Raw genomic sequence first — 24,812 nt, forward strand, 5'->3', positions numbered from 1 at the left:
GAGCCATGCATAAGTAATTTCAAAGCTCACCAGAGAGTCTAATGTACAAACAAGACAGTGAATCGGCAGATTAAGACCTCGCTACTCAAAGCGCAGTTCAAAGACCAGCAGCACTTGCATCAGCTAGGGAGCTTGTGAGAAAGGCAGAATCGCAGACTCTACCCCACACCTACTGAGGCAGAGTCTGTAGTTTAACAAGATTGCCAGGTGATTCATATGCATGTTAATATTTTTAAATGCACTGGTCTGAGAGCTCCCATGAAGGTCTGGGACAGTGAGGGAAGACTGGCGGGTATGACCTTCTGGTTTCCCAGGAGTTAACTCTCTGGGGTACTACCAACGACTCGAAGACTTGAGTTAGTCTGATCACTGAGTAGAATGGTGGCTCAATATAATTTCTTGGGAACTAGGCTTCTCTAGAAATAGCTTAAAGTTATGAGTAAGCATTCATTACCCCACCTTCACCTCAGGGAAGTGAAGTATTTAAGAACCACCTGTAGATTTAACTTCAGGGATCAAATGACCCATGGTGACTCTTTTCTTAGTCATGTAGCCAACTACCTGCTGGGGAGCTGGTAAAGGTGAAAAACTAGGTAATTCTTGCTCTAGATTAAAAGGATCTATTCAAAATTATCAATTGATAGATGGTCATGGGGATGGGGAGCACGGCATAGAGAATGCAGTTAGCATTAATGTATTGGCTAAGTACAGAGCCAGAGGTGAGAAAGCAATCAGGGGGATGGTTTTATAAACTATATAAATGTCTAACCAATGTAGTGTATACTTGAAACTGATAATAAAATACAATTTAAAAAAAGGATTTGTTCAAAATCCAAGTGTTCGTGTAAGTAACATATTTGCAATCAAACAGGAGTTCATATTAAGTAACCAGAAACCATGAAAGAGGCATCACACAACTTAGCACTACCACTTCTACTGTTTGAATCAGAAGAAAATCCATTGAATAAAGCTCACCCAAATTTATCAAACTAATAAAAGAATAAATATACGTCAGGGGGAATTATAGCAGTAGTAATACGCTATAATTATAGTTGCTATATTATTGCTATTGAGGAGCCTTTGGATTGATGGGATTTGTTTAATTTTTATTATTTTTAGCCTTTCTAGCCCATCATATGTCATAAATACTTTTAAATATAAAAATAATACCATTTTTATACTATACAATACAAATAGTATAATATAGCAGCCAGATGGAATGGAAAGAGTCAAGTTAGTGAGAATGGCCGTGGAAGGATGAGCTAGAAAGCATAGGGCTGAGAGGAGAGCTATGGCAGAGCCAGCAAATGAACACACCCAACTGACGCAGCGTCATGAACAAAGGGGAGTGGTACTTTAGAAGAAGGCCGTAGAAAAGATAGGCGAGACACTAATTTAGAAAAAGGAGACTTGATGATGATTTAAGAAAATTTAAAGGAAGTTGGCTGCCCTCCCTTACCTTACAAAGATGTGAGATTGATCATAAACCGAGATCATAAACTAGGACTGAAACTTCAGGGGAGCTTATAGAAAAGCATTCTAGGAGTTTGTGTTTTTAAGAAACTAATTTACCATTTATCTTTCGGGTGTATTAGTTTTAAGTTAATAAGTGTGATGTCCCTTCAATATCCTTTCCCTTTCTAATGCATGCCCAGCAATAATTTGGTGAGGTTATTAAAGTAAAATATTTGGCCATTTATGATATCACCTGGAGCCATTATATCCAATAGAGAAAACAGTTTCTCTAAAATAAACATATACTCAGTGAAAGAGTAAAGGAGAGCTTTGAAAGAGGAGTCAGTAGGTAGCACCATCTCGCAAACTCCCTAAGATAGAGCTTGAGATATGTCACTGTCTTAGATTTGGCTTTACTTTTATGTATATATGTACTATATTGAAGTACATAATATTTGCATATACGCAGGTGCACTATGTACAACCTTGAAATACGCTGTAAAATTTTTTGAGGCCTGTAAATTCTGTATTCATTACTTTATATATATCACAACCACTCTCTAGTCACTCTGCACTTCTCTGCAACATTGAGCTGAGTATTTCACATTATGAGATAACAGATAAAAACAGATGCATTTTTCTTTAGAAAATATCATTTCCTGAAAATTCAGTTTCCCAATATTTAAATTCCCTTGAAACCAAATAAAACAGGTTACACTTATTAAACATTTACTCTGTGGTAGGCAATGTGCTGAGTTTTAATGCATTAACTCATTTAACCCTCCTAATCAAGTTATTAATCGTATTATTTTCCACATTTTCTATAAAAGGTAATTGATACAAAGACTAAATAAACTATCCAAGGGCACATGCATAGTAGGAAGCGAGGCATGAATTTGAACTCAGGACCATTCTCCCTCTAAAACAGAATGCTCTAACCATTGTGCTCAGAGGGGAGATAACTGCACGCTTCCATTCAGGTGGCCTCAAATCTATGGCTCCAACACTCGATTAATTGTAATCACTCCCTATTAAATCATGTTGCTTTTCCTTAGTTGACATACACTTAAGTCAGTACTTATCCTTATGACTATCCTAGAATTTAAAATCTAGCTGATACTATTTCAGAAGTCTTTCTATATAACTGTGTATAGATTGTTTAATATAAAAGTAACCAATTGATTTATCTTGGGAAATGTATTGTTTCCCCAGCACTGCTCTCATATTAGATGTTGTCTAAAATGAGTACATAGTTTTGGGAGCTTGAATTTTAATTTCACAGTATAAGGCAACTGTTCACTTTTCCTTCCGTCTTTTCCCTGACTTGGGCTATTTCCTTTGCATCCTTATTGTGGAATAACTTTAGAGAATCATGGCTTCATAGCACTTGACACATTAATGCTGCAAAATAAATCAAATCCCTAAGGCATAATTGATTTAGCTCCCTTCACCCTTTTCTCATCCAAAGAGGAATTATTGTAACTCATCAGGTAAAATAATATATACAATTAATCAGGAAATAGAAATAATCTTCGGAAACTCTAACAGATGATGGATGATTTCTGGTCTATGTCCTGGCAAATTTACAAACTCCTCTTTTAGAGGTTTCAGTGCTGAAAACTCAACATGCCAACTGGTGCTCAGCTGCAAAGCCCATCATCAGCTTCATGGGCTGCAGAGCTCAAATACTGACATCCCTCATTTGCCATCATGGTAAATATCCAAGAATAGTTCTGCTTGGGAAAAGAGCATGTTGTGTTGACAACTGATCAGAGTCAAAAAGTGGTAACATATTAGACAGATCTTGGAAAACTTACGAAATTATTTATTTATAAATGGAAGTAGGATTTTCCAAAAGTTTTTTTTTTTTTTTTAATTAAAATACAAAAGTTCATTACACAGGGAAATTTGTGAGTAAAATGGCCTTCTTGAATTATTACGTTCCACAAATTTTATTTTATATATGGTGGGGGAAAAACTTGAGACAAAAAGAGTATAGAAGTTAAAAGCATGTCAAAGAGATGTGAGTTCTGGTTGGCCGTGCCATTTACAAGCTGTGCGACAAAGAATCAATCACACTGGAGATAATGCATTTAACAGGGCACCAGGAACATGGCAAAAGCTCAAAAATGGTACTTATTATTATTTTATTTATGGGGGGCAGGGAAGAGCAAGAGACAGGTAGGTATGGCCATAGAAAGATATGATTTTACATCTCCTGTGCTTATATATTCCCTTAGCAGCTCACTATATTTCAGGGCTCTACAGTACCACTTTGTGTGCCGTATCTGCATCTTGGGAAGTATCTGTCTTTAGCCATTTCTCATTTTTGGGAAATAATGTATATTTTTACTTAGAATTCTCCAGCCTGGGATGTGGATGATAATTTTCAGAGCTGTGTGCTACTTTTATATATTCACGTTATCTCATTTAACCTGCCCGGTAAGCCCAGGAAGGAAATGGACCATAACCATCTTCAGATGAAGAAATAGGCTCAGAGGTTAAATGAGCCTAAGGATCATTCAGGAACAGGACTTCTTTCCTGAGGTCATCTAAGTTCTTTTTCATGGAATTCAATAAGGGTATTTTCATTTTAATTTTAAAAAAATGAGCCTAAAAATGTTTTCACTTTTTCTTAAATTGCCCCGAGTAAAACAATATTCAACATGGGCAAGTCTGTAGATGAACAAAGAGGTTCTATGGAAAGTAACCTCACAGGTGATCAGATCATAAATTCCTAACTGGGCAAGCCATCGTGGGTAGTCAGGTCCCAGGCACATAACTTTGTTACTAAAAAGCTTATCTTTGCCTTAAGCAAACTCTGTCCATCTTTCTGTGCATCTACATTTATACACCTTTGAGACACCTCTTTCAGACCTTATTCTAAATCAGACCACTCTCCAGAGAGCACAGAATCTTAACTATCCTGTAATCCAACTCTCTCCTTGCTGTCACCTTCACGTAATCTTCCTCACATTACCTCCTTAACCTCAGATGCATAAAAGAAACTGCAAACTGTTATTCTCCATAGTATTTGAAATCTTGCTCCCCAGCACATGTCATCAGTTTGGCTCGAATTAACTCTTACAAAAATGTTCTACAGGTTTCGACGTTTCTTTCATCAACAATTCCAACAGGCTCCCTTCGAGTAGCCCAGAATAGTATAAAGGACAAGGACTCGTTATTGAGACTGAACTGATTTCTAATATGTGTACCAGTTTACTATTTTGTGACCTTGGTCAAGTTTCTTAAACCCTTATAATCTGGGTTTCCTCATCCATAGAATTTAGATCATCATAAACTACAGCAGAGTAATTATGAGAATTAAGTAGGATAACATTTGTGAAAGTGATTAATAAGTTACAATTGTTTTGAGTGCTAATTCATACCAAGTGTTCTGCTAAGCCAGTTAAACATATTCTCTCTTTAATTCTTATACACTATAGATAATATTGTTCCCAGTTTACAGAAATTGAGACTGAGGGATTAAATGATTTGCCCCATGTCAAAAAGATATACACATGAGCACTGGGTTTTCATAGTTACGTTTCCCTGATTCAAAGGTTCTTGTCCTTAACCACCAGCCCTAATGCTTGTGAAATGCCAAACACAGGCTCCGCCACAGAGGAGATGTACTGTAAATATAAGTTTATCTTCCCCATACCTTCCAATAGTGCCCCTGATTCTTTTCCTGTGTTGCACTGATGAGGTACTGATGATATCTGTCTGCCAACTTTAGTTCACTAAACATTTAAGATTTACCTGTTGATGGAAAAAATCCCAATTGTGTGAGAGAAGAGAATTAGAATTATTCCAACTTACAGGAGAATTCCCATAAGGGCCTACACAGTACCTCACTTTCTGTCTTTACTTCTTTTAGGAAAAGTCACTTATATATCGTATTCATGGTAAATTAGTTATATTGTGTGATGTGCTGTAGCAGAAATGACGAGGGCTTTGAGGTAAAAAATCCAGGGACCCAGGACTCGTCTCTGCCACCGACTAGCTGTGTGACTTTGCACCCATTTTATTCCCTCTCTGAGTATGTTTCCTTGTCTATAGGTTGAGGAGAAAAAACTACCACTTAAAATTGTGATGTTTATTGTGTGGCACATTGTGCGCATTAAATAAACATTAGTTTCCTTCTCCCCTACCCTTTCAGTAAGCTCTGCTGTTTCAAGCATCTGAGCATAGAAAATGTTTCTGTTTTGTATTCAAACAAAGCTTTGCGACAATACTTTAAAATAATGGATCTTGTGCGTGGAATAAATGCTGCATATCCAGCTGCCGCACGGGGAGGTGGCAGGTTTATTTCGGTGACGCACCGCCAGGAAGTGTGAGAATTTTGCTTTTGAAATTACTTGAGTCATCCAGGGAAGCAGCTGCATTATTTAAAGATGTTTTTTATGGTTTGCTACCCCTCCTTGCCTTCTTTTTTTAGCTTTCCTTCTTATCCCAAATGGAAGGCCATGCTCAGTTCTGGGATGAAAAAGCAACTTTATGGTATTTTTGACAAAAAAAAAAAAAAAAAAAAAAAAGTGATATTTTAACCACACATACTTCTTATTTTAACCACACATACTTCTTATTCATCATTGCCTTGGATTCAGATGATCTCACTATTTCTAAAAATCAAAACTACCACAAAAGGATGAAAGGTTGAAGTTAGTAAACATTTTATAAATCTAAAGGTAATTCCAAAAGATTAGTTCCACCACTGATTTGGCATAATGGAAGCAACACAGATATTTAGATAGAGCTTCTAATGGTGACTATTTTGAAGGAAACTTTATTTAGATTCATGTGTTCAAGTTAGATTGTTTATTTTAAACATTTATCTAATATGAAACTTAGCTGCACAGAAATATTGGAATCAGTTCAACAGGATTTGCTGTGTATTCCTCACAAACCGAAATTATTCCAGAAGAAATGCTTTAGGTTATGGTCTGGAAACTTTTTAGATTGCATACTCTATCAGTAATACAATTTTGGCACACACACCAAAAATTTCTACATAGTTAATTTACTTATGAATCGTATACATGTTCTTTAAATTATAATCATATGCATGTATTTGTAAAGTATGTGAGCTATGAAACAGACAATAGAAACTACAAGATACAAGTGTGTGTTTGTGTATCTGTATAAGCACACATTAATATTTTCTTTCCTTATCTCAGTGGAGTATTTTGCATACATTCTGCTTTGAAGACCACTATTTTAGATGATGATGAATGCGACAGAGACTAAGACTTCTAAATGGTCATTGAACAAAATTGTTACTTTTCATATCTGTTTAGCAACATTCATTACCTATACTAAAAATCAAATGCAATGAGAATTCACCAAGAGTGTAATTTAGGAGGAAATACATGAATGCAATTCATCACTACTAGTCTGGAAGAAAAGCTTAACACAATTTCTAAAAACTGCATGTTGAGCTGATATAAGACCCTATTCAAATTATGTGACACAGGGAGACACTTCTGTACGTGTGACATGCAAAGGAATCAAAGTTAGATACAGTTTTGAATCCAGGAATTGAAGGCAGGCTACCATGTTTTGAATTGACACTGGTTAGATTATGAGTCCTACAGAGTCAAAGACTTTAACAGGAATGACCTAAACAACTGTGTTTCCAGCTAAAAAGCCTGTTGCAGTTGCATCAGTCTTTGAAAAAGCACTCATACAGATATTTCATAGCATGGTTAAAAGAAGCTAACTCACTGTGAAAACAATGGCAAAAGAGAAAAGGAGTAATGAGACCATTTGTCTCCGAATTCGTGTGTGTGTGTGTGTGTGTGGGGGGGGTGCTATTCATGTGCTTACTTAAGTTACAAAAACACTTCTATTCATAAATCCAAAGATCTATCAGATAAAAGATTACTTCCTTATTTCAAATGGTATTCTATAGCAACATTTGGTACAACAAATTAATTCAAACGATTTCTTAAAGTTCCCTTATTAGAGGATAATATATAATTTTATGATGTTTAAAGTCCATTTCAATTCACAAATTGTTTTTCTAAAATAATTATGTCAGAATAATAAGCTTGGTTTCGATGTGGAAAACTCAAATTCATGAAGAAGGAAAAAGAAATCCAATTTCTAATTAGTTTTGTAAAATTCCAGTTCACATTAAAAAACGATGGGCCACTGGAAAGAAATAATTAAGAGCAGATTTGACAAGACTACAACAAAAACACTTAAATGTATTTTTAAATGGCTTTTGATTTTTGAACAAAATCAAATTCTAACATGATTTCTTGGGGTAAAATTTCTTGATTCCTTACCTTGCCGTACTTCTGGGCATAAGAACCTGTGAGCAGTGAGTGAAAAACAATGATGGTTTCGTCCAAGTCCCAGACAAACACACGCTGAGGAAAGAGATAAATATCAAAGAATTATCAAGTTCTAAGGAAGCGGATATCTCTTTATAAGTAGAAAACATCTCACTTAGTTATTGGATATAATCTTAATACCATTTTAAAGAAAACTAGGCTGCTCCATTAATTCTTCCCCAAATTTGCCAGAACTAAACTCTGTAAAACCTGTGGAGAGAGTGATACAAGTAACAAGCTTAAAAATCAGATGTCTTAATTTGAATGAATTCATCCAAACATTTACTTGCTGTTAATACTCAAAAAGGACATATTTGGACTTTATGATACAAGTGAGCTTAAACTCTCTTTTAAAGTTTTACGCCTCAAGGATTCATGAAATTTTGCAATTCATGCAAAAAATTAATTAAAAATATATTTAAAAGAATCAATAAGCAATGCCTAAATAGAAATTGCAAAGTGCGGATAGACCCTTGGGTCAGCTTAGGCCATCAGATGGATTGTTTAGCCCGCACAATATTTTGAAAGATTTCAAATTATTGACCAGCTTTTCAAGATTAGGAGATTTTACACAAAAGTCAGGGTTCTGACTGCAGAGAAACTAGAAGCTGTGGTACTGGTAGTCGACAATGGCAGTGATGGGCAGACCGCTTTTGACTGGGCCAGTGCTGCCTGCTCCCCACAATCTCCTGGCTCCCTAACCCAGTTCATAAATTTGTTATCACTCCAGGTCCTTGAAGGCATTTGAATATGCTGCTGTTGGAAATAATCTCTTAGAAAGAGGCCCAATGACCGTTACTTGACTTTATTCAATCTGGAAATTTAATGTTTTTACTTAATTGAAGTATGCAGTTGTTTAAGAAGTAATATATTATGGTTAAAAATAGTTTCTCCTGATGCTTCATAATAAGAATCAACCTGCTTAGTATGGATAAATCTCAAAAGAGCTTTCAAACTACCCCCCTCCCCTGACCCCCGCAAATAGCACATGGAAACATTTACAGAATTTACAAATATAAATTTTAACATGTATTAAATGATTGGAATTTTTCCTATTTTTCAGAAGACAACTTTTCCTTTCCATACAGATTTTTACATTTTTAAATTAACTGACCCAAATAAACATCTTTCATTACTTTAGAACTACCAAATGGAGTGTGGCATAGAAAATTATCCCATGAATAATGGCTTTATTTTTTAAATTTCTGTTTGTGTCAATTTGAACCAAAGGATGCAATTATCTCAGGCCTAGAATTTATAAAGCGTTATCATTTTTAAGTTGTTATTGTCTTTAATTTGGCCATTATAATAGAGGAAATCTCTAACTTTGCAGCGGCGAAATGCCTACTACAAAGTAGATCCACTCATTTCAAGACATATACATATATTTTAAGTTTGAAACTTTATAGAACTGTAAGTACAGAATATGTATTCAATAAAAATAAAAGATCATATTACGCTCTTTGAGGATGAGTCAGCATACCTCCAGGTCACTGTCGGGAGGCGGGGAGGGATTATTTTTCCGACCTCTTCCCCGGGACTTTGACCCAGAACTCCTACATGTTCTCTCATCGAGATCTTTGATGGGTGTGGAGGGACTCTGCACAGTGTCAAACTCTCCTGTAAATAACATAACTTATGTCAAGAACAGCACTTCATTTTTAGATCAGGTATGAATCTTCATTATCAATTACCTTAACAAATTCCTATAAAACAGAAAGCTCCTATGACAAAAAAAAAAAAAAAGATTTATAATCCCAAATACAAAAAAAATTTTGTAGGTCACACAAATCCTTCTTAGTTTTAATCTCTGTGATCTATTAAACCTGAATGTCTTTTATACTCCATATGCCTTCAACTTCCTGTTTCTACTCCCATCTACATATTTATCTAAATTTAGATCTGTTCTCACCTCCTTACCTCAGAGTTCAGAGGATAAAATGTCTTCTGGATCAATCCCACGCCTCCATCTGCAAACTCGACTCCCCATCCTCACCTCTTAGGGAATATCCCTCCATTAGTCAAACCCTCTCTCATCTTCCCTCCAACCTCTTCCTTTTCTGGAGGTCACAGATAAGTTTAAAAGTCCTTCCCTTTGACCTTGCACTTCTGTCTAGAAGCTAACTGCTTGCTATCTCTCTTTTTACATGACATTTCTTAAAAAAATAGTGCATACTAGTGCTGTCCAACAGAAATATAACACGAGCTACAAATGTAGCCACACATAAATTTAAAAATTTCTGGAAGACTCATTAAAAAAAAGTAAAAAAGAAACATGTGAAAATAATTTTATTCATAGATGCTAATTGACCTAATTTATCCAAAATATTATCATTTCAGCATGCAATCAATATAAAAAGATCAGTATAAAATTATCAGTGACGTTTTACATAATCTCTTTTGTATACTAAGTCTTGTGTATAGTTTACACTTAAAACAGACCTCCATCTGCACTAGCCACATTACAAGTGCTCAATAGTCACATGTGGCCAGCAGCTACAGTACTGGACGTCACATCTGTCTCCACTTCCTGACATCTATTTGTCATAATCCAGCTTCGGTTTACCAAAACTCTAAAACTCCTCTTACCCAAAGTCTCCAGTAACCACCTAATTGTAAATGCAATAGACAGACTCGGCTCTTATCTTCCTGGATCTCCTTACTGTGTTTGATCCTCTTGAACGGTACCTCCTCAGAACCATATCTGGCAGCTGATACACTGCACTCTCCTAGTTCTAGAATCTCTGTCACCAGTCCTTCTCTGTCTAGGAGACATGATCTCCTTTTTCTTCTCCCATTCCTTAAGTGCTCGTATTGAAAAGTTCCATTTTTTTTTTGTCTATGGCCATGCTACCCCAAACAAGTCCAATCCCGTCTGATCTCGGAAGCTAAGCAGGGTCAGGCCTGGTTAGTACTTGGATGGGAGACCACCTAGGAAGACCAGGTGCTGTAGGTGTAAAAATTAAATAAAATAAAAAAATAAAGGATTATAAGCTGACAAGGTCCTTGCAATTTGTGAGGTCAAACAAGGGTTGCCTTGCCTAAATGCGATTTTTGGTCAAAAAAAGGTTTCCTTTCCTAAAAAAAAAAAAAAAAAAAAAAGTTGCATCCTTTTATAACTGTCTTCGCACTGTATCATCTGGGTGATCTAACCCTCTCGTAGGTTAACCACTCTCTATGTGATAACTCATACATTAATCTATACCTCCCCCAGGACACATCTAAGTTTCAGATTTTGTACCTAATTAATTTCTACATGTCCCACAGATACCTGAAAGTCTGACATGTCTGAAGCTAGTGGCAAAGCATCTCACATCTCATGAGATAGGGAGTACTGAGCAATGGCCTTTTTGTGGGGGGTGGTGTTAAGATAAACAAGGGCAACAGTGAGGTGCACTAAAACCCCACGAGTGAGAAGAGTCAGACTTACCAAATGACTGCAAGCATTTTACTCAATCTCTCTGAATCTCAGTTTTCTCTTTTCTTTTTTTGTATATTAAAGTATGGGTAATAGCAGCTACCTTTTTGAATTATCGAGATAAATCTGATTTATATTTAATTTCATTTAAATCATATGGATAAAGTAAAAACTTCTATGAGAATCCAGTGGCAAACTATATTAAATTTAAATTATGAAATTTTTAAACATAAAGATGTTATGGCTATCATGCTTTATCATAAAACTAAAGTAAAATAATTATAAGGACAACTGAGCAGTTATTAACTGAAATAATCAAATCTGAACAAATTAGATACTTAGGTAATGTTTTTTCTGATACATTCTAAATAAATAGTAAATTTTACATAGCTAACCTCTAATAATTTATAATGGCTATAACATTTTCTTTGGGAAACACTGTGCATGTCAGGACAGCATCAAAAAAAAAAGGTCTGTGCTCTAAATATTATTTGCTCTTAAAACACTGCTAGCACAGTTCATTGCATGGGTCTCTGCTATTAACTATGTGAGAGTAGACAGCATAATAAAAAGTTCTTTAGTTATGATGTTTAATATAGGCCTATCTTATAGTAAATCATGTTGCAGCTTACTTGTATAGGCATTAACTAGGCTTTAGGTATTTAAATACACCAACTTTTAAAAAATATCACACAAAAATTTTTCTATTTTTAGTTATTTTTTTAAACAGAATTTTCCTAAGATTACTGTGTCTTGCAAATCAAAAGTTCTCTTTCAAATTAAATGCTGATTCAAATTAACCATCACTTATTAAATATGCTTATAAAATTTTTTTTTGGATGACATTACATACAATCTGTCTTCCTATTCATTACAGATAAATTTGTAGGTGTTAACTATCATAAGGCAGCTTTGTTCTTGAAACTCCAAGAGCCAAAAGGACAAAATCTTACTAAATCCCAAAGTCACTACAATGTTATAGGTGGCTGACTGTTGACTGAATCCATAAAGAAGGAGTTTGGCAGGATTAACTCAGCCATTCAAATGAGCTGGGAGCCAATATCTATCACAGCAAAGAGGTGAAAAGAGCAGGAGGAAGAAGGGTAAAGAAGTTGTAGAAAGTGTCTGGATTTCAATAAAAGTAGGACTTGATACTACTGATTCTTTCTAAATTACTAAAAGATCTTAACAGGGCTCTAAGAATTTGGACAAAATATGGACAGAAGCATTTTAAAGCCATAGCCTTTTAAAAGAACTAAGAAGAGTAACTCCACATTTATTAAACCCTTAGTATGTGTCACATACTGTCTTCTTTTCAAAAATGTTTATTGAAATATGTGTTTGGCTTTATTCATTGCTCATTATGTCTGTGTGACTGACTCACACTGTATCCTGGAACAGTTGTCTGTTCTTACCTTAATGTGTCTAGAACTTCATTATATATGTATACTCTGCTTTATTTATCCATTCTGTTGATGGACATTTGGGTTATTCATAATTTTAGGCAATTTATGAATAAAGCTGCTATAAACATTCCTGTTTTTCTCTTCATAGACACAAGCTCCCATTTCTCTAAGGTATATACTGCTGGGTCAGAGGGACGGCATATGTTCATGTTGAGTAGACAATTACCACCTTTTCCCAAAGTGGTTGTATTAATTCACCCTCTTACTAGCAGTGAGAATTCCAGCTGCTGCACATCCTTGCCAATACTTGATACTGCTAGTCTTTTTTATATTAACTATTGTGGGGGTATGTCAGTAACTCATTGTAGATTTAATTAATATTTTCTTGATGAGTAATAATGTAGAACATATTTTTCTATGTCTATTTCCCATCTGGTATCTTATTTTTATGATATAACTGTTGACCTTTAAAAACTAGGTTATCTTTTTATTATTGATTTGTCAGCACTCTTTATTGTGAACATTCTTTACATTATATATATGTATACACACACACATATTTATACACACACACACACACACACACACACACACACACACATATACATATACCTCACTTTGACTCAGTGAATTTAGTCCTTCATTATCCTCTTTTAATAATGGCAAAGCTGGAGACATGTGGCACTTAATTTACCAAGATGAAAAAGCTTGTATGTGAAATGGTATGATTACAGAATTCCTGCTTTAACCACTAGGCTATACTTCCTCCTCTAAATAGCAACAGACCCTCCAGGTTACAAAGAGGTCAAATCTACATCTGTTTCTACTAATCAAAAGAGTTATATAGACTCTATACAGTTTGTGAGAATAAGGGCCAAGAAATTCATTGAAAGAATTTCATAGTAAAGGAGCAGGTCCTGAAGAAATCAGGGCTGTATCTGAGCTCCTAAAGCAACCACCCATGTGGAATTGTACTGACCTCTATAACTTTTGAAGGTGCTATCCTTTTTTCCGATAAAGGGTAAAACCAGGAACTTGAGCTCATTTGGTCATTAAACATTAGTTGACACTTTTTTTTTTTTTAAGGAGAAAGTTGTCAATTCAGTGCCTCTGCCAAATTTCACTCAGGTAATTTACACTAGGGAACATTAATGCTGCAAGTAGGGAAAATGCATATTGGCAGAGAAGTTAAATGCGCTCAGTTCTTTCTACCTAAATCCTCTTGTCAGCTTTAATTAAATGAATTAGCACTTTGCTTTTCTTCCTGTCCTTAAGTGAAATGCCATGAAGCTATGGAAAGTCTACTGAGTTCTGCCTCAGAAACTGGCTTCTTTTCAAAGAGTGAAGTGATCTTACTATATCCTTTACTTTTCTGAAGCACTTGTAAAGTTTAATTAGCTAATGCATTGTAATGTTTGCCAAGGTCTCAGAGTAAAGGATAATAGTGTTACAAATCACCAATTATATAAAAATTTAAAGATGTTTAAAATATTTTAAGACAGGGAGCTATAAAAATATCTCTAATCTTAATGTGCTAATCAGTCATCGAACTTTCTGAATGCAAATCAAAAATATAATATACCTAATATAATCTTTATGTTAAAAGCAAAGAGAGAGCTTTATAAAGATAATGAACTAAAATATCTGTTCTTAATCAGCATGGTAATGTTTCTTTAAATACACTGTCAAACTACCTAATAAGGTAAAGTAATAAGTGAATGCTATTTGCAATTTCCAAATAATTTCAGTCATTACCAATCACCTTATGCTTTTTCTTGGGCCAACACTGCACATGATTAAATAATTATCCTTTAATCAGTACAGTAATGAATAACTGTAACTTCTATGTTTTAGATATTTAGATCCAACTTTATTTCATTAGGGTTTATCTCTAAATCAGAACAATCAGCTCTCTTATAGAACATGAAGTATGTTTCTATTTTAAAAATGGGAGAAGTCAACAATGAATGATTTATGAAAAATTGTGGATTTAATTAAGTCTCTGTTTTAATTCCAAAATGGAGAGCTGGTTAGTGAGAAATAATTTTTATACCCTTAAACTAAATACTGCAGATTTCTTCAATAATAGAGAAAAATCTCACAGTTATAAACTTGTTTACTTTTTGGGTACATGCCAGATCTGAAAAGGCAAAATCAAACTTAAAGCTACCTTAACTAAAATTTTGAGGTCACAGAATTCCTCAAAAATGCAGACATGTGTAATGTTATGATTTTGGTTGAGAGAATAATATAGTTACAAGAAGAAATAATTTCTTCTTTAAATTCAACAGAAAGTATGCTAAGAACTGAAAATTATCTACCATATCTGCAAACTCTTTTTATAACTTATAGCCACAAAGATTTGCTCCATGTCTTCCAGAAGTTTTACAGTTTTGGTTTTCACATGCATATGATATGAGTTATGAGTCCAGATTCTGGTGTTTGTTTTGTTGTTGTTGCTGTTTGGTAGATGCATGTCCAATTTTTCTAGCACCATTTAAAAAAAAAATTCTCCAATTCACTTTGTACCTTTTTCAAAATATATTTTCCAGTATATGTTTTTGGATATCTTTCTAGACTCGGTTCTATTCCATTGCTCTAAGTGTCTGTCCTTTTGCCAATACCATATTCTTGATTACCATACTTTATAATATGTTTTAAAATCAGGCAATGCGAGTCCTCAAACTTTGTTCTTATTTTTCAAAATTATTTTGTCTATTCTAGTTCCTTTGCCTTTCCTTGTAATTTTAGAATCATCTTGATAATTCCTCCAAAAAGTCCTGCTGGAATTTCGATTGAAATTACAATGAATCTCTACTAAACTTGATTTTAATTTTAATTTTAAATATGTGTCAGTGAATACAATTCCAATAAGAATATAGATAAGCTTCAATGAAAAAAATAATGGATTTTAAATACGTGCTGATCAGACAAAGATATTAGAATACCTATCAATGATCCTACGAATCCTCAGAATGTAAGAAACATTCACTGGATGGAGCTTCTGATAACTCATGCAGGTAAAGGAACTACACAATCTCTCATGCATAAAGGAAATATTATCCATTATACCCAAAGAAGATAATACTGCAACTTTTCTATGTTGTCAAGATCTTCAGAAAATAATTAGTCTGGCAAAAGGTCCACTGGCCTTTTTATATCTATTTATATTCTTATGTCCCGTGCCATTTAAGATTAAAATCTCCTGACTGCCCTATGTCTAAAAGAAGGATTTTCTGAAATGCCAGAAGAAGAACCTCATTTAATACAGTGGTACTAGCACAGATTAAACAAGCTTCCAAACACGAGCATAATTGTATGGAAGCTTTCAGCCTTATTTTTACAATGTCCATTAACTCCATATTGTTAGACACAGTAAAACATATAAAGATATTTCACCTGGATGAAGATCTGTACCTGGTTGGCTAGTCAGTCCTGGGAGAGATTCTTGCAACTGATAGGTTGATGTTGAGGACGATGTGCCGTCAGCTGTGTTATTTGATGTCATATACGCTCCATATGTCGATGCTGAGTAATACTGTGCATACTGGTTTTGGCCAAAGGCTGTGTAGGATGGATAATCCTGAAACAATAATTGAGATGTGTGTGTGTGCTTGAAAGAGAAATTACTCTGTTGTATGCTTGAAAGGAAAGCAACCACTATGCTAAATTGAAAAATCAGTATTTGGCTCCACTTGTTTCAGAGTCAACAGCTTTGAGGGGATCCTGATGAACTGAAACTATTTCCCAGGTATCTTCTACATGCACATAATCATGAACTACCCTGCTGATTTTGCAAACCTGGTCCAGTACATATATTTTAATCTGTCTAAAGGTTGCACATATTCTTCCTTTGCCCCATAATTACTTTTCCAAGGATTAGGTCTTATGCACTTGGAGAGGCGAGGAGATGGAATCAGTTCATATTCACAGCATCTGTCCCCCTACATCTAACATCACCAGCAAGGAGGATGTGTGATTGTCCCCTCTCAGCTTCCATGCACAGTGCAGTCTCCATTATTAGGATTTTTGTTTCCTTCTAGGCTACCCTTGATAATTTTGTTTTCTTAGCAGGAGATAAAGAGTAAATAAAAGAAGATGAATAAAAGATTTTTCAAACATTTAATTTGCCTCATGTGTTACAGAGAAAAAAAAGCATCGGATCGACTCCTCTGAGCGGCTTTTCATTAAATGTGTAAATGTTTATTAAATGTTTAAAAACCTTAAAATTATCTAAATAATCCATAATCTTTTTACATATTTAGATAATGAATAAGGTTTGTTGTAATAATTTGTGTTTAATATATCTAGCATGTTTTAGCCCAAATTGTTATCAATGATGACAAATCTTTGATCAAAATTAAAATCTCCTGATCCATGTTCCTAAGGGAAAAAAAATCCACATTCAATGCGGTTTCCAAAAAAGGAAATTTTCTGCATATATAAATATATATATAAGCAAATATGTATATTAACAGAAAGGATTATGAAATATTAAAAGAGTGAAAATTCTATTTGTTCATTTCAGGATCTGATTATCCCCATTACCACCTGTGAGCCAAAAGAAAATCTCTTAGCAATATTTGGGCGAAATTCCTAGCTATACATATTCTTCAGAGTAAAAGAGTGATAGCAAACATATAGTTCTTACTTTCTGTCAGTTAATGTTCTAAAGCTGCAAATGGATTTCACCATTTAATCCTCACAAACCCTTATTTACTATTATCATCATTCCCATTTTACATTGAAGGGCACGATGACACAGAGTGGTTAAGTGATTTGCCCAAGGTCAGACAGCTAGCAAGTTTCAGAGCTGGGATTGAAAACCAGAGAGCCTGACTAGCATGTGTGTGTGGAAGCTCTCCATTAGGCTGCTAATGCCCTTAGAGGAAGATGAAATTACTTATTGGAAAGGTCCAGACTACTAGCTTCTGGTGAATGTCATTTTGTACTCAGACATATCTCAAAGATCTCTGCTTCTCTTCATTTCCACCGTTGTCACCCTGGTCTAAGCTACCTTCACTTCCCGTCCTAGCCAATGGACGGGTTTTCTAATTTGTCTCCTCGTTTCCATTTTTGGCTTTCTTCAAAGTTCCTGAAGCCAGACTAATCTTTTCAAAACATAAATTATATGATGCTATTCTCCTGCTCAAAATCCTTTAACAGCTTCCCACTGGGCTTGGAATAAGATTGAAATTCCCTATTATAAACCACAGGGCCCTATATGTGCAGGCCTGGGCCTATCTCCACAGATAGGTATGTGTTTCTGCACCAGATCCTCATGGACAAACTAAACTCCAGCCTGCTTTGAGTTCACTGGCACACAAAGTTTTTCACCCCTCAGGAGATCTGGTACATGCTGCTTTCTATGCCTGGAACACCCTTGCCCTCATTCTTCATCTAACTCTTAGAAGACATGGCCTAATTGTATTTCCATAGAAAAGCCTTCCATGAAATCCCCACTACTCAAATGAGATTGCTATTAATATTTGTAATAGGACCCTGTTCTCTCCCTCATGCTTTCTCTCTATTTATTTATGTGTTCACTTTCATTGACTGCTTCTCTCAGTAATTGTAAGCTCTATGAGGCAGGAATCAGGTCCGATCCACCCCTGCCCGCCTTCATGTCCCAGCATACACACCAGGTCCTAATAATGAATAACTACTCAATAAGTATTTGCTAAAATAATAAATTGGTATTCAGTGCATGGTCCAAAATACAGGCTACATTGCATATTGGAGCCACTGTATCTAAATTTTCAGACAGTATTGATTTATTTTGAGATATAAATCTTTCTTCTTCCTTATGAATCATTTTAATACTCCCAAGTAGAACGGAGTAGTTCTTTCTCTTATACTACTCTGCCTAGTGTATATTCCTATTTTTATACTCATTAGGTCCCACTCTCTGTCCATATTATTTTCATGTCTGTTTCTTTAGAAGGATTGTGTCTTTCCAGAGAGTAGGGAACAATGACTTATTATTTTTGAATTACCAATGCCTAGTCAAAAATCTAATGACTAGCAAATGATTATTAAATGTTTATTGTATCAATAAATGAGTAAAATTAAGCTATCTGGATTTTCAAAAATTCTCAATTTTTTAAATATAAAATATGCATACTGGCTCTGATGTTTACTGTTTAAAAAACAATTTTTCTCACACCAAATGCTGCAGTTGAATCTCATCAAAAATATTATTATTCCACATTATTTAATAATCAAAATTTCATTTTGACCTTTTATTGTTAATAAAAATTAAAAGAAGGCAATTAATATAATTCCTTCAGTAAATCCGAAGAGCAAACATTTGTGTAGTAGTTCACATTCAGATACATAAAATTCTACAAAATTATGTTAAAGTAAAATAGCATGTATTGTTCACCCAGGAAACAAACATCCCTTCCATCTCAACTACTCTGAACATCATTGAGAATTAGGAAATAAGCACAAAAGATTTGAAAGCATCAATATATATAGGAAACACTTCTCAATCCAAGCTGATCCCCTCATTCAGAGACAGTCACTCTTGCTCCACACACAATTCTAACAAGCTAGATTTTAAACTCACGAAAATATTTTAAAAATATAATTAGGAGTAGGACCAAAAGGACTTCTAAAGGCAGGTATAGTGACAAAAAGTGAAAAATTACAGCTGTCAGGAAAGTAGAAATTATTCAAAGGAATCATAAAACTAAAAAAAATAATAATAATTAAAAAGCCAACAGTAGTCAAGAGGCATTTTATTTTATTTATTAATAAATGGTATTTTGGACTAAAAATGTCATATATTCTATAGCACTATCCAATTATTGATATAGTTCAATCTATTAATTCATAATGAAACTGTTTTATCAAGAAGAACAAAACTGGTATAATTTTGTTTAAACTAAATTATGTTTAGCTTAAGATAATAAGAACATACACATTTTGTGATTCCATGAGGAATGATTAAAACAATCACAGCTTAAATGTTTAAAAGGCAAACCTTTGGTAAACAGGAAACATAAAATATCCAGAATTACACATAATCCCAAAAAATCTGAATAGCTAATTTTTTGCTACTTTAAAATGCCATCTTAATTTTAAGAACCTTATTCTGAGAGAATATGCACTTAATTGCCAACCTGAAACCATTCTTCAAAAATCTGAATATATATATAAAAAGCATAAATAAAAAAAATTATTATACCTGTTGTGAACCACTGAAATTCGTTGAATTGGAAACCGAATTATTTGCATAAATAGTAGATGATGGCGCAAAACTAGAACCTAGAGGTAAAAAACAAATTGAGTTTAAAAGTATTTCTTATAAAAGAATAAAAATATTTCACTTTGCAGAATTTAGTGAGAGAGACATTTTTAATTTAGTTCTTAAGATAGTGAAATTTGAAGTTGAGAGATTTACAAGAAAATGTGCTTAACTCTAAACCTCTTGTAACGATAGGCAAGATTTTTCCAATAGAAAAGTCTGTTGAGCTAAACAAGAACAAGTGAGAAGAGTCTTAACAAGGGCTGCAGCTACGTCAAAGGGTTAAGGGTCTAGAAGTGCAGAAGCACTCAAGGAATAAAACATTACACAGACAGACTAATTCTAGACTTCTGGAACTTCTAGACTACTGGAACTTTCAAATGGTCATGTCAACTGCTTTCTGCATACAATAATTACCTGAGTTTAAGCATTTGGACAGGGGTAGCTTAAGAAAGAAACACAGAAAACCCATTTAGACTTGAGGCTTGCAGCTCCGTCTTTTCATTCCCTTGACCTTTCCTTAGAACAAAAAGCTAGAAACTAGGGCTCAAACTCAATTGGGTTTATACTGTAATAATTTACAGTTTGAGGGCCTGCTAAAATTTACTGTAAGGTCAGAAATTTATTTAATGATTATTTTAAATTAGGGCCAAAACAAGTGAATTATCAATTTGCAGATGATTTTTTTAAATACGTTTTTCTGGAATGTACTTGTTAAGGAGTAAAATGAAAGACTATTAAGGCAGCTGCTTATTTTATCAATAGGTTTTGAATAGCAATAGAATTATGTAATCAACTCAAAGTCACCTGATCTGGAATACCTAATATGAAAAAGAACGTATTTGGGGGAATACATGAAAACATCTCTATGGCCTCTCACACCGCTAACTGAAGCCACATGGCTCATTATGGCTGTAGCACATATGCAAATACACTTCTATCTATAGTCTAGGTAAAAAGGGACTTGTCGTTTCAGCTAAAAAAGGTCTTAATAATTATTTCCTTTTAGTCAATTGATTCACATGTAAATACCAGTTGGTTCAAATATGTTAATATAGCCCCGAATTTATTACTAATGATATAGGCAAAACGACAGATAGGAAACAGCTTTTAATGTTTCTACTATGTCCCTAAATTTTTTCTGCAACTATTACATGAGGATTAAAAATAATTTTACTTGGAGTCAAAAATAAGAGGGAAATTTTTTTTTTCAATGATCATATATGGAGGATTTGAGAGGTAGTACAAATTATATACATATTCTTATTAAGATATATAGTATCAATAGGGGAGAGGTATTTTAGGAATGAACATTCAGTGATAAATGAGACTTAGAGAAGTGCTAATTTGATTTTAAATAGAATCAAACAGGATTATGTACTAAAGGAATATTAATAAGAAAATACTGATTTTTGTCATGAATTTTTGAAATCACTTAAGTATATGCCAAATGTGACTGCTGGCATGGTGACTGGCTTGTAGGGTGCTTTGCTTAGACCAAGTTTGCTGCCAGTCTTATGTAACTCATACTTAAGTATTTAAATTTGATATGTGTCATGTTTCTTGATGTCTATTCGACTTTTTTTCATCATGTTTCTTTCTAGTTATTTGCCTTTTCTGATGAAACTGTGTGAGCAGAGGTAAAATTTAAAACTGTCTCCATGACTATATAGTCCTAGTCTGAAGCCATGGAATCTCATTCAAATTCATTCTCATAACATGTCTCCTTTGTGGCTACTTACCTGGCATCTGGTAAGAATATGGTGTCTGGCCTGGCTGTGGGGTAGAGAACCCTGGGCTGTAACTGAGGCACCCGCTCTGTAAGGGAGATTGAGTTTGTGGAAGTCCACTCTCTGTCTTGATGCCTGGCAACATCACACCCAAATCTGTTTGGAAAATGAATGTGCCAACCATTTAATTACTAAATGATCTTAATTCTGAGTTGTAAAACTTAGAAAATACAACTACTAGCCAGCAGGATTACCTGCTTATAATCAAAGAAGAAGAGAGAAGATGTGAAATACCGTAAGTGGGCAGGCTGTAGGGCTGTCCTGTCTGTGAGTAGGCTGTGTAGACGGCTGGCTGCTGCATTCCCGAATACTGAGTCTGGCCTGCATAGGCAGACATTGTTTGAGCTGCTGGTGTAGAAAGAATGTGTGGATAGGGCCTAAATATCAGAAAAATAGCATTACTGTGGCAACAAAGACTGCATATTAGTTCAGACAGCTTAGATTCAGTGAAACCTTATAATTGCCAGGAAGTAATCCTCTTCTTTATCCACAATACAATTTTAACAACATAGGAAGGGACACGAGTCTGAATGTCAGGGGCCTAGGCTCTGCTACAAACCAGTCTAGTGACCTTGGACAAAGCAATTAAACTCCCAAGTCTATACCGGTAAAATGAGAAATTTGGTTTAGGTATTATATCTAAAGTCTCTTCCAGGTCTATAATTCTTACTTACATCCAAATTATATTCAAGTTAACATGTTAATGAGGAAAACAGAGCACAGGCCAGTTAATATGCTCATGAGCATATCTCTGTTCACTGTGAGTGACCTAATGACCTAATGCAATGACTACAAAAGTCATTAACAGCCCTACCAAGAATTCTCTACTAATAACTAAAAATCTTAGAAAAGGAAAAAAAAAAAAAAAAAAGGTAGGCAGCCTCCTGAAAAGATATAGAATGCCTTTCCCTTCATCATGTCACATTTTACAGAATATTCCCAAATGGATATCCATCCAATCCCTAGCCTATACTTAAGAACAGATATTTTAGCTGCTGCTGAAAGTAACATTTAAACGTGTATGAATCAGGAATCCAAATTTTTGACACACCTTGCTGATTGCAACCAAATTGAGTTATACACTCAATATAGTTAAACTTGAAATTTCTACCCCTGTCCTCAATAAGTTGACTACATTAGTTATAAAAGCAATAGAGCATATTCTTAAAAATATATATTAGGACTTGAAATCCAATATAAATACAGTAACAATGGAACACATTAGGTAGGCAGCCTCCTGAAAAGATATAGAATGCCTTTCCCTTCATCATGTCACATTTTACAGAATATTCCCAAATGGATATCCATCCAATCCCTAGCCTATACTTAAGAACAGATATTTTAGCTGCTGCTGAAAGTAACATTTAAACGTGTATGAATCAGGAATCCAAATTTTTGACACACCTTGCTGATTGCAACCAAATTGAGTTATACACTCAATATAGTTAAACTTGAAATTTCTACCCCTGTCCTCAATAAGTTGACTACATTAGTTATAAAAGCAATAGAGCATATTCTTAAAAATATATATTAGGACTTGAAATCCAATATAAATACAGTAACAATGGAACACATTATGAAGTGTTAATGTTTAAATATAATATAATCTTTTTACATTTTCTTTAAACTATTCAGAACTTTGGAATTTTTACTACAAAGTCAGTATATTCTGCTCTCCTCTTGATGCTCTCCTCAAGGTATATAAATATCTAGAATTAAGAGAATGGTCTAGACACAACTGTATCTGTTTCTAGATATGTATAGGATATGTATCTAATTAATCTCTCCAAGTATCTATACCACATTTATACATAAATGTACCCCAATTTAAAGTTGTTATATTGTGTGAATACACATTAATAGAGATAATCCTGGAAACTTATTCTAACAAATCTGAAAGAATCTACTGACCACTTACTTGGAAGGGTAGAGCTGTGTGGAATACTGGTGTGCTGATCTGGGGCTGTAGCCACTACTTGTTATTACTGTAAGACACAAGAAACGGTGCAAAAAGGTTGCTTCATAAATATATTTCATTAGAGTATACAAAACCAATTTCAAGAAATTACCATGTTAAAGATATGTTTCTAAAAATTCATTCATTTTCTAAAAAGGAAATGAATTCGTTTTCTAAACAGAAACAGATGCCTAAATATTTTAGTCTAACTGAACTGCTTCTCGCAAATCATTCCCTTCCATCATTTGCTCATTTTCTCAAATCAGTAAAGTAGCATGCTCTCATGTATTAATACGCTATGAATAAATATCTTTGATTATAGGTAATTAACCTTTCATGATATAAACGTAATTTTTTTTAATTTACAAACTTTATGTTTTAAATTCCAAATATGATGGCAATATATTGTTCTTTCTCCATATTCTAATAGAAATACAATAAAAATTAAGAAAAAATGACATTCCAACCTTCATTTTCAAATTGTCAAATGCTATCATTTTCTATTTTCTTTCTTTTTAACAATCAGATGAGTAGTTAAAAATATAATAATAATTGGAATATACAGAGGAAGCATGGATGATAATGTGACATTTAAAGCAACGTAATAGTAAAATGCAGCAGGAAGCATATTTACAAATATATTCTAAACTAAGAGAAATAGTAGTTTTTTTGAGAAAATATTAAAGGTAAAAATCGGGTCCTATTAATATTTTACCCAAACATGCAGCCCGCCAATTGGAATATATCCAAAAGTTTGGAAGTTTCTCTTTCCTTAAACCATCTGCCTTGATTAAGACAGATGTATTGCAAATATACGGACTCTAAAGTGTTGAGGCAGTCCCTTCAGAGCCAATCCATACTGGGCAAGCACACAGAGTGTCTTTATTAGGCCATCTGCTGTTCATTCACTTTTCAAAAAGATTAAAGTAGTACACAATGCAGTGCTGGAATTAGTTTAGTCTAATCAATCATAGTTATACTTCAAAGTACTATGTCCTTTCTAAGTTGTTCATAATAATTCTGGAGCTAAACTTTTGGAATTGTATAAGTGACAAATAGGTTTAGGTTGCTAACTATTTTATGAAACATGAGATTTTTCTATATCAAAATGCTATAAAGTACTCTTGTGATCTATTGCTTCATAAAAATGTAGAATTTAATGTATTTAAAATGCTATTTGGCCTGTAAGCTCC

The 24,812-nt window shown here is 34.2% G+C and overlaps 1 protein-coding gene and 1 pseudogene across 1 annotated transcript in view; one reads left to right on the top strand and one right to left on the bottom strand.

The window, feature by feature from the left end:
- EYA4 (EYA transcriptional coactivator and phosphatase 4) overlaps window positions 1-22,014 on the bottom strand; it is a 46,187-nt gene extending 24,173 nt beyond the window's left edge. The window contains exons 1-6 of the mRNA XM_006915403.2: window positions 21,897-22,014; window positions 21,615-21,737; window positions 19,813-19,892; window positions 16,020-16,203; window positions 9,280-9,413; window positions 7,749-7,832 (exon numbers count right to left, since the gene is read on the bottom strand). Of these exons, the coding sequence (XP_006915465.1) occupies window positions 7,749-7,832; window positions 9,280-9,413; window positions 16,020-16,203; window positions 19,813-19,892; window positions 21,615-21,737; window positions 21,897-21,999 (708 nt within the window). The 5' untranslated portion in view covers window positions 22,000-22,014. The remainder of the gene's footprint in view (window positions 1-7,748; window positions 7,833-9,279; window positions 9,414-16,019; window positions 16,204-19,812; window positions 19,893-21,614; window positions 21,738-21,896) is intronic.
- Window positions 10,634-10,752, top strand: LOC112482644 (annotated as a pseudogene).
- Window positions 22,015-24,812: the final 2,798 nt, after the last annotated feature.

This window comes from Pteropus alecto, unplaced genomic scaffold (genome assembly GCF_000325575.1).
Source record: "Pteropus alecto unplaced genomic scaffold, ASM32557v1 scaffold185, whole genome shotgun sequence".
Taxonomy (NCBI): domain Eukaryota; kingdom Metazoa; phylum Chordata; class Mammalia; order Chiroptera; family Pteropodidae; genus Pteropus; species Pteropus alecto.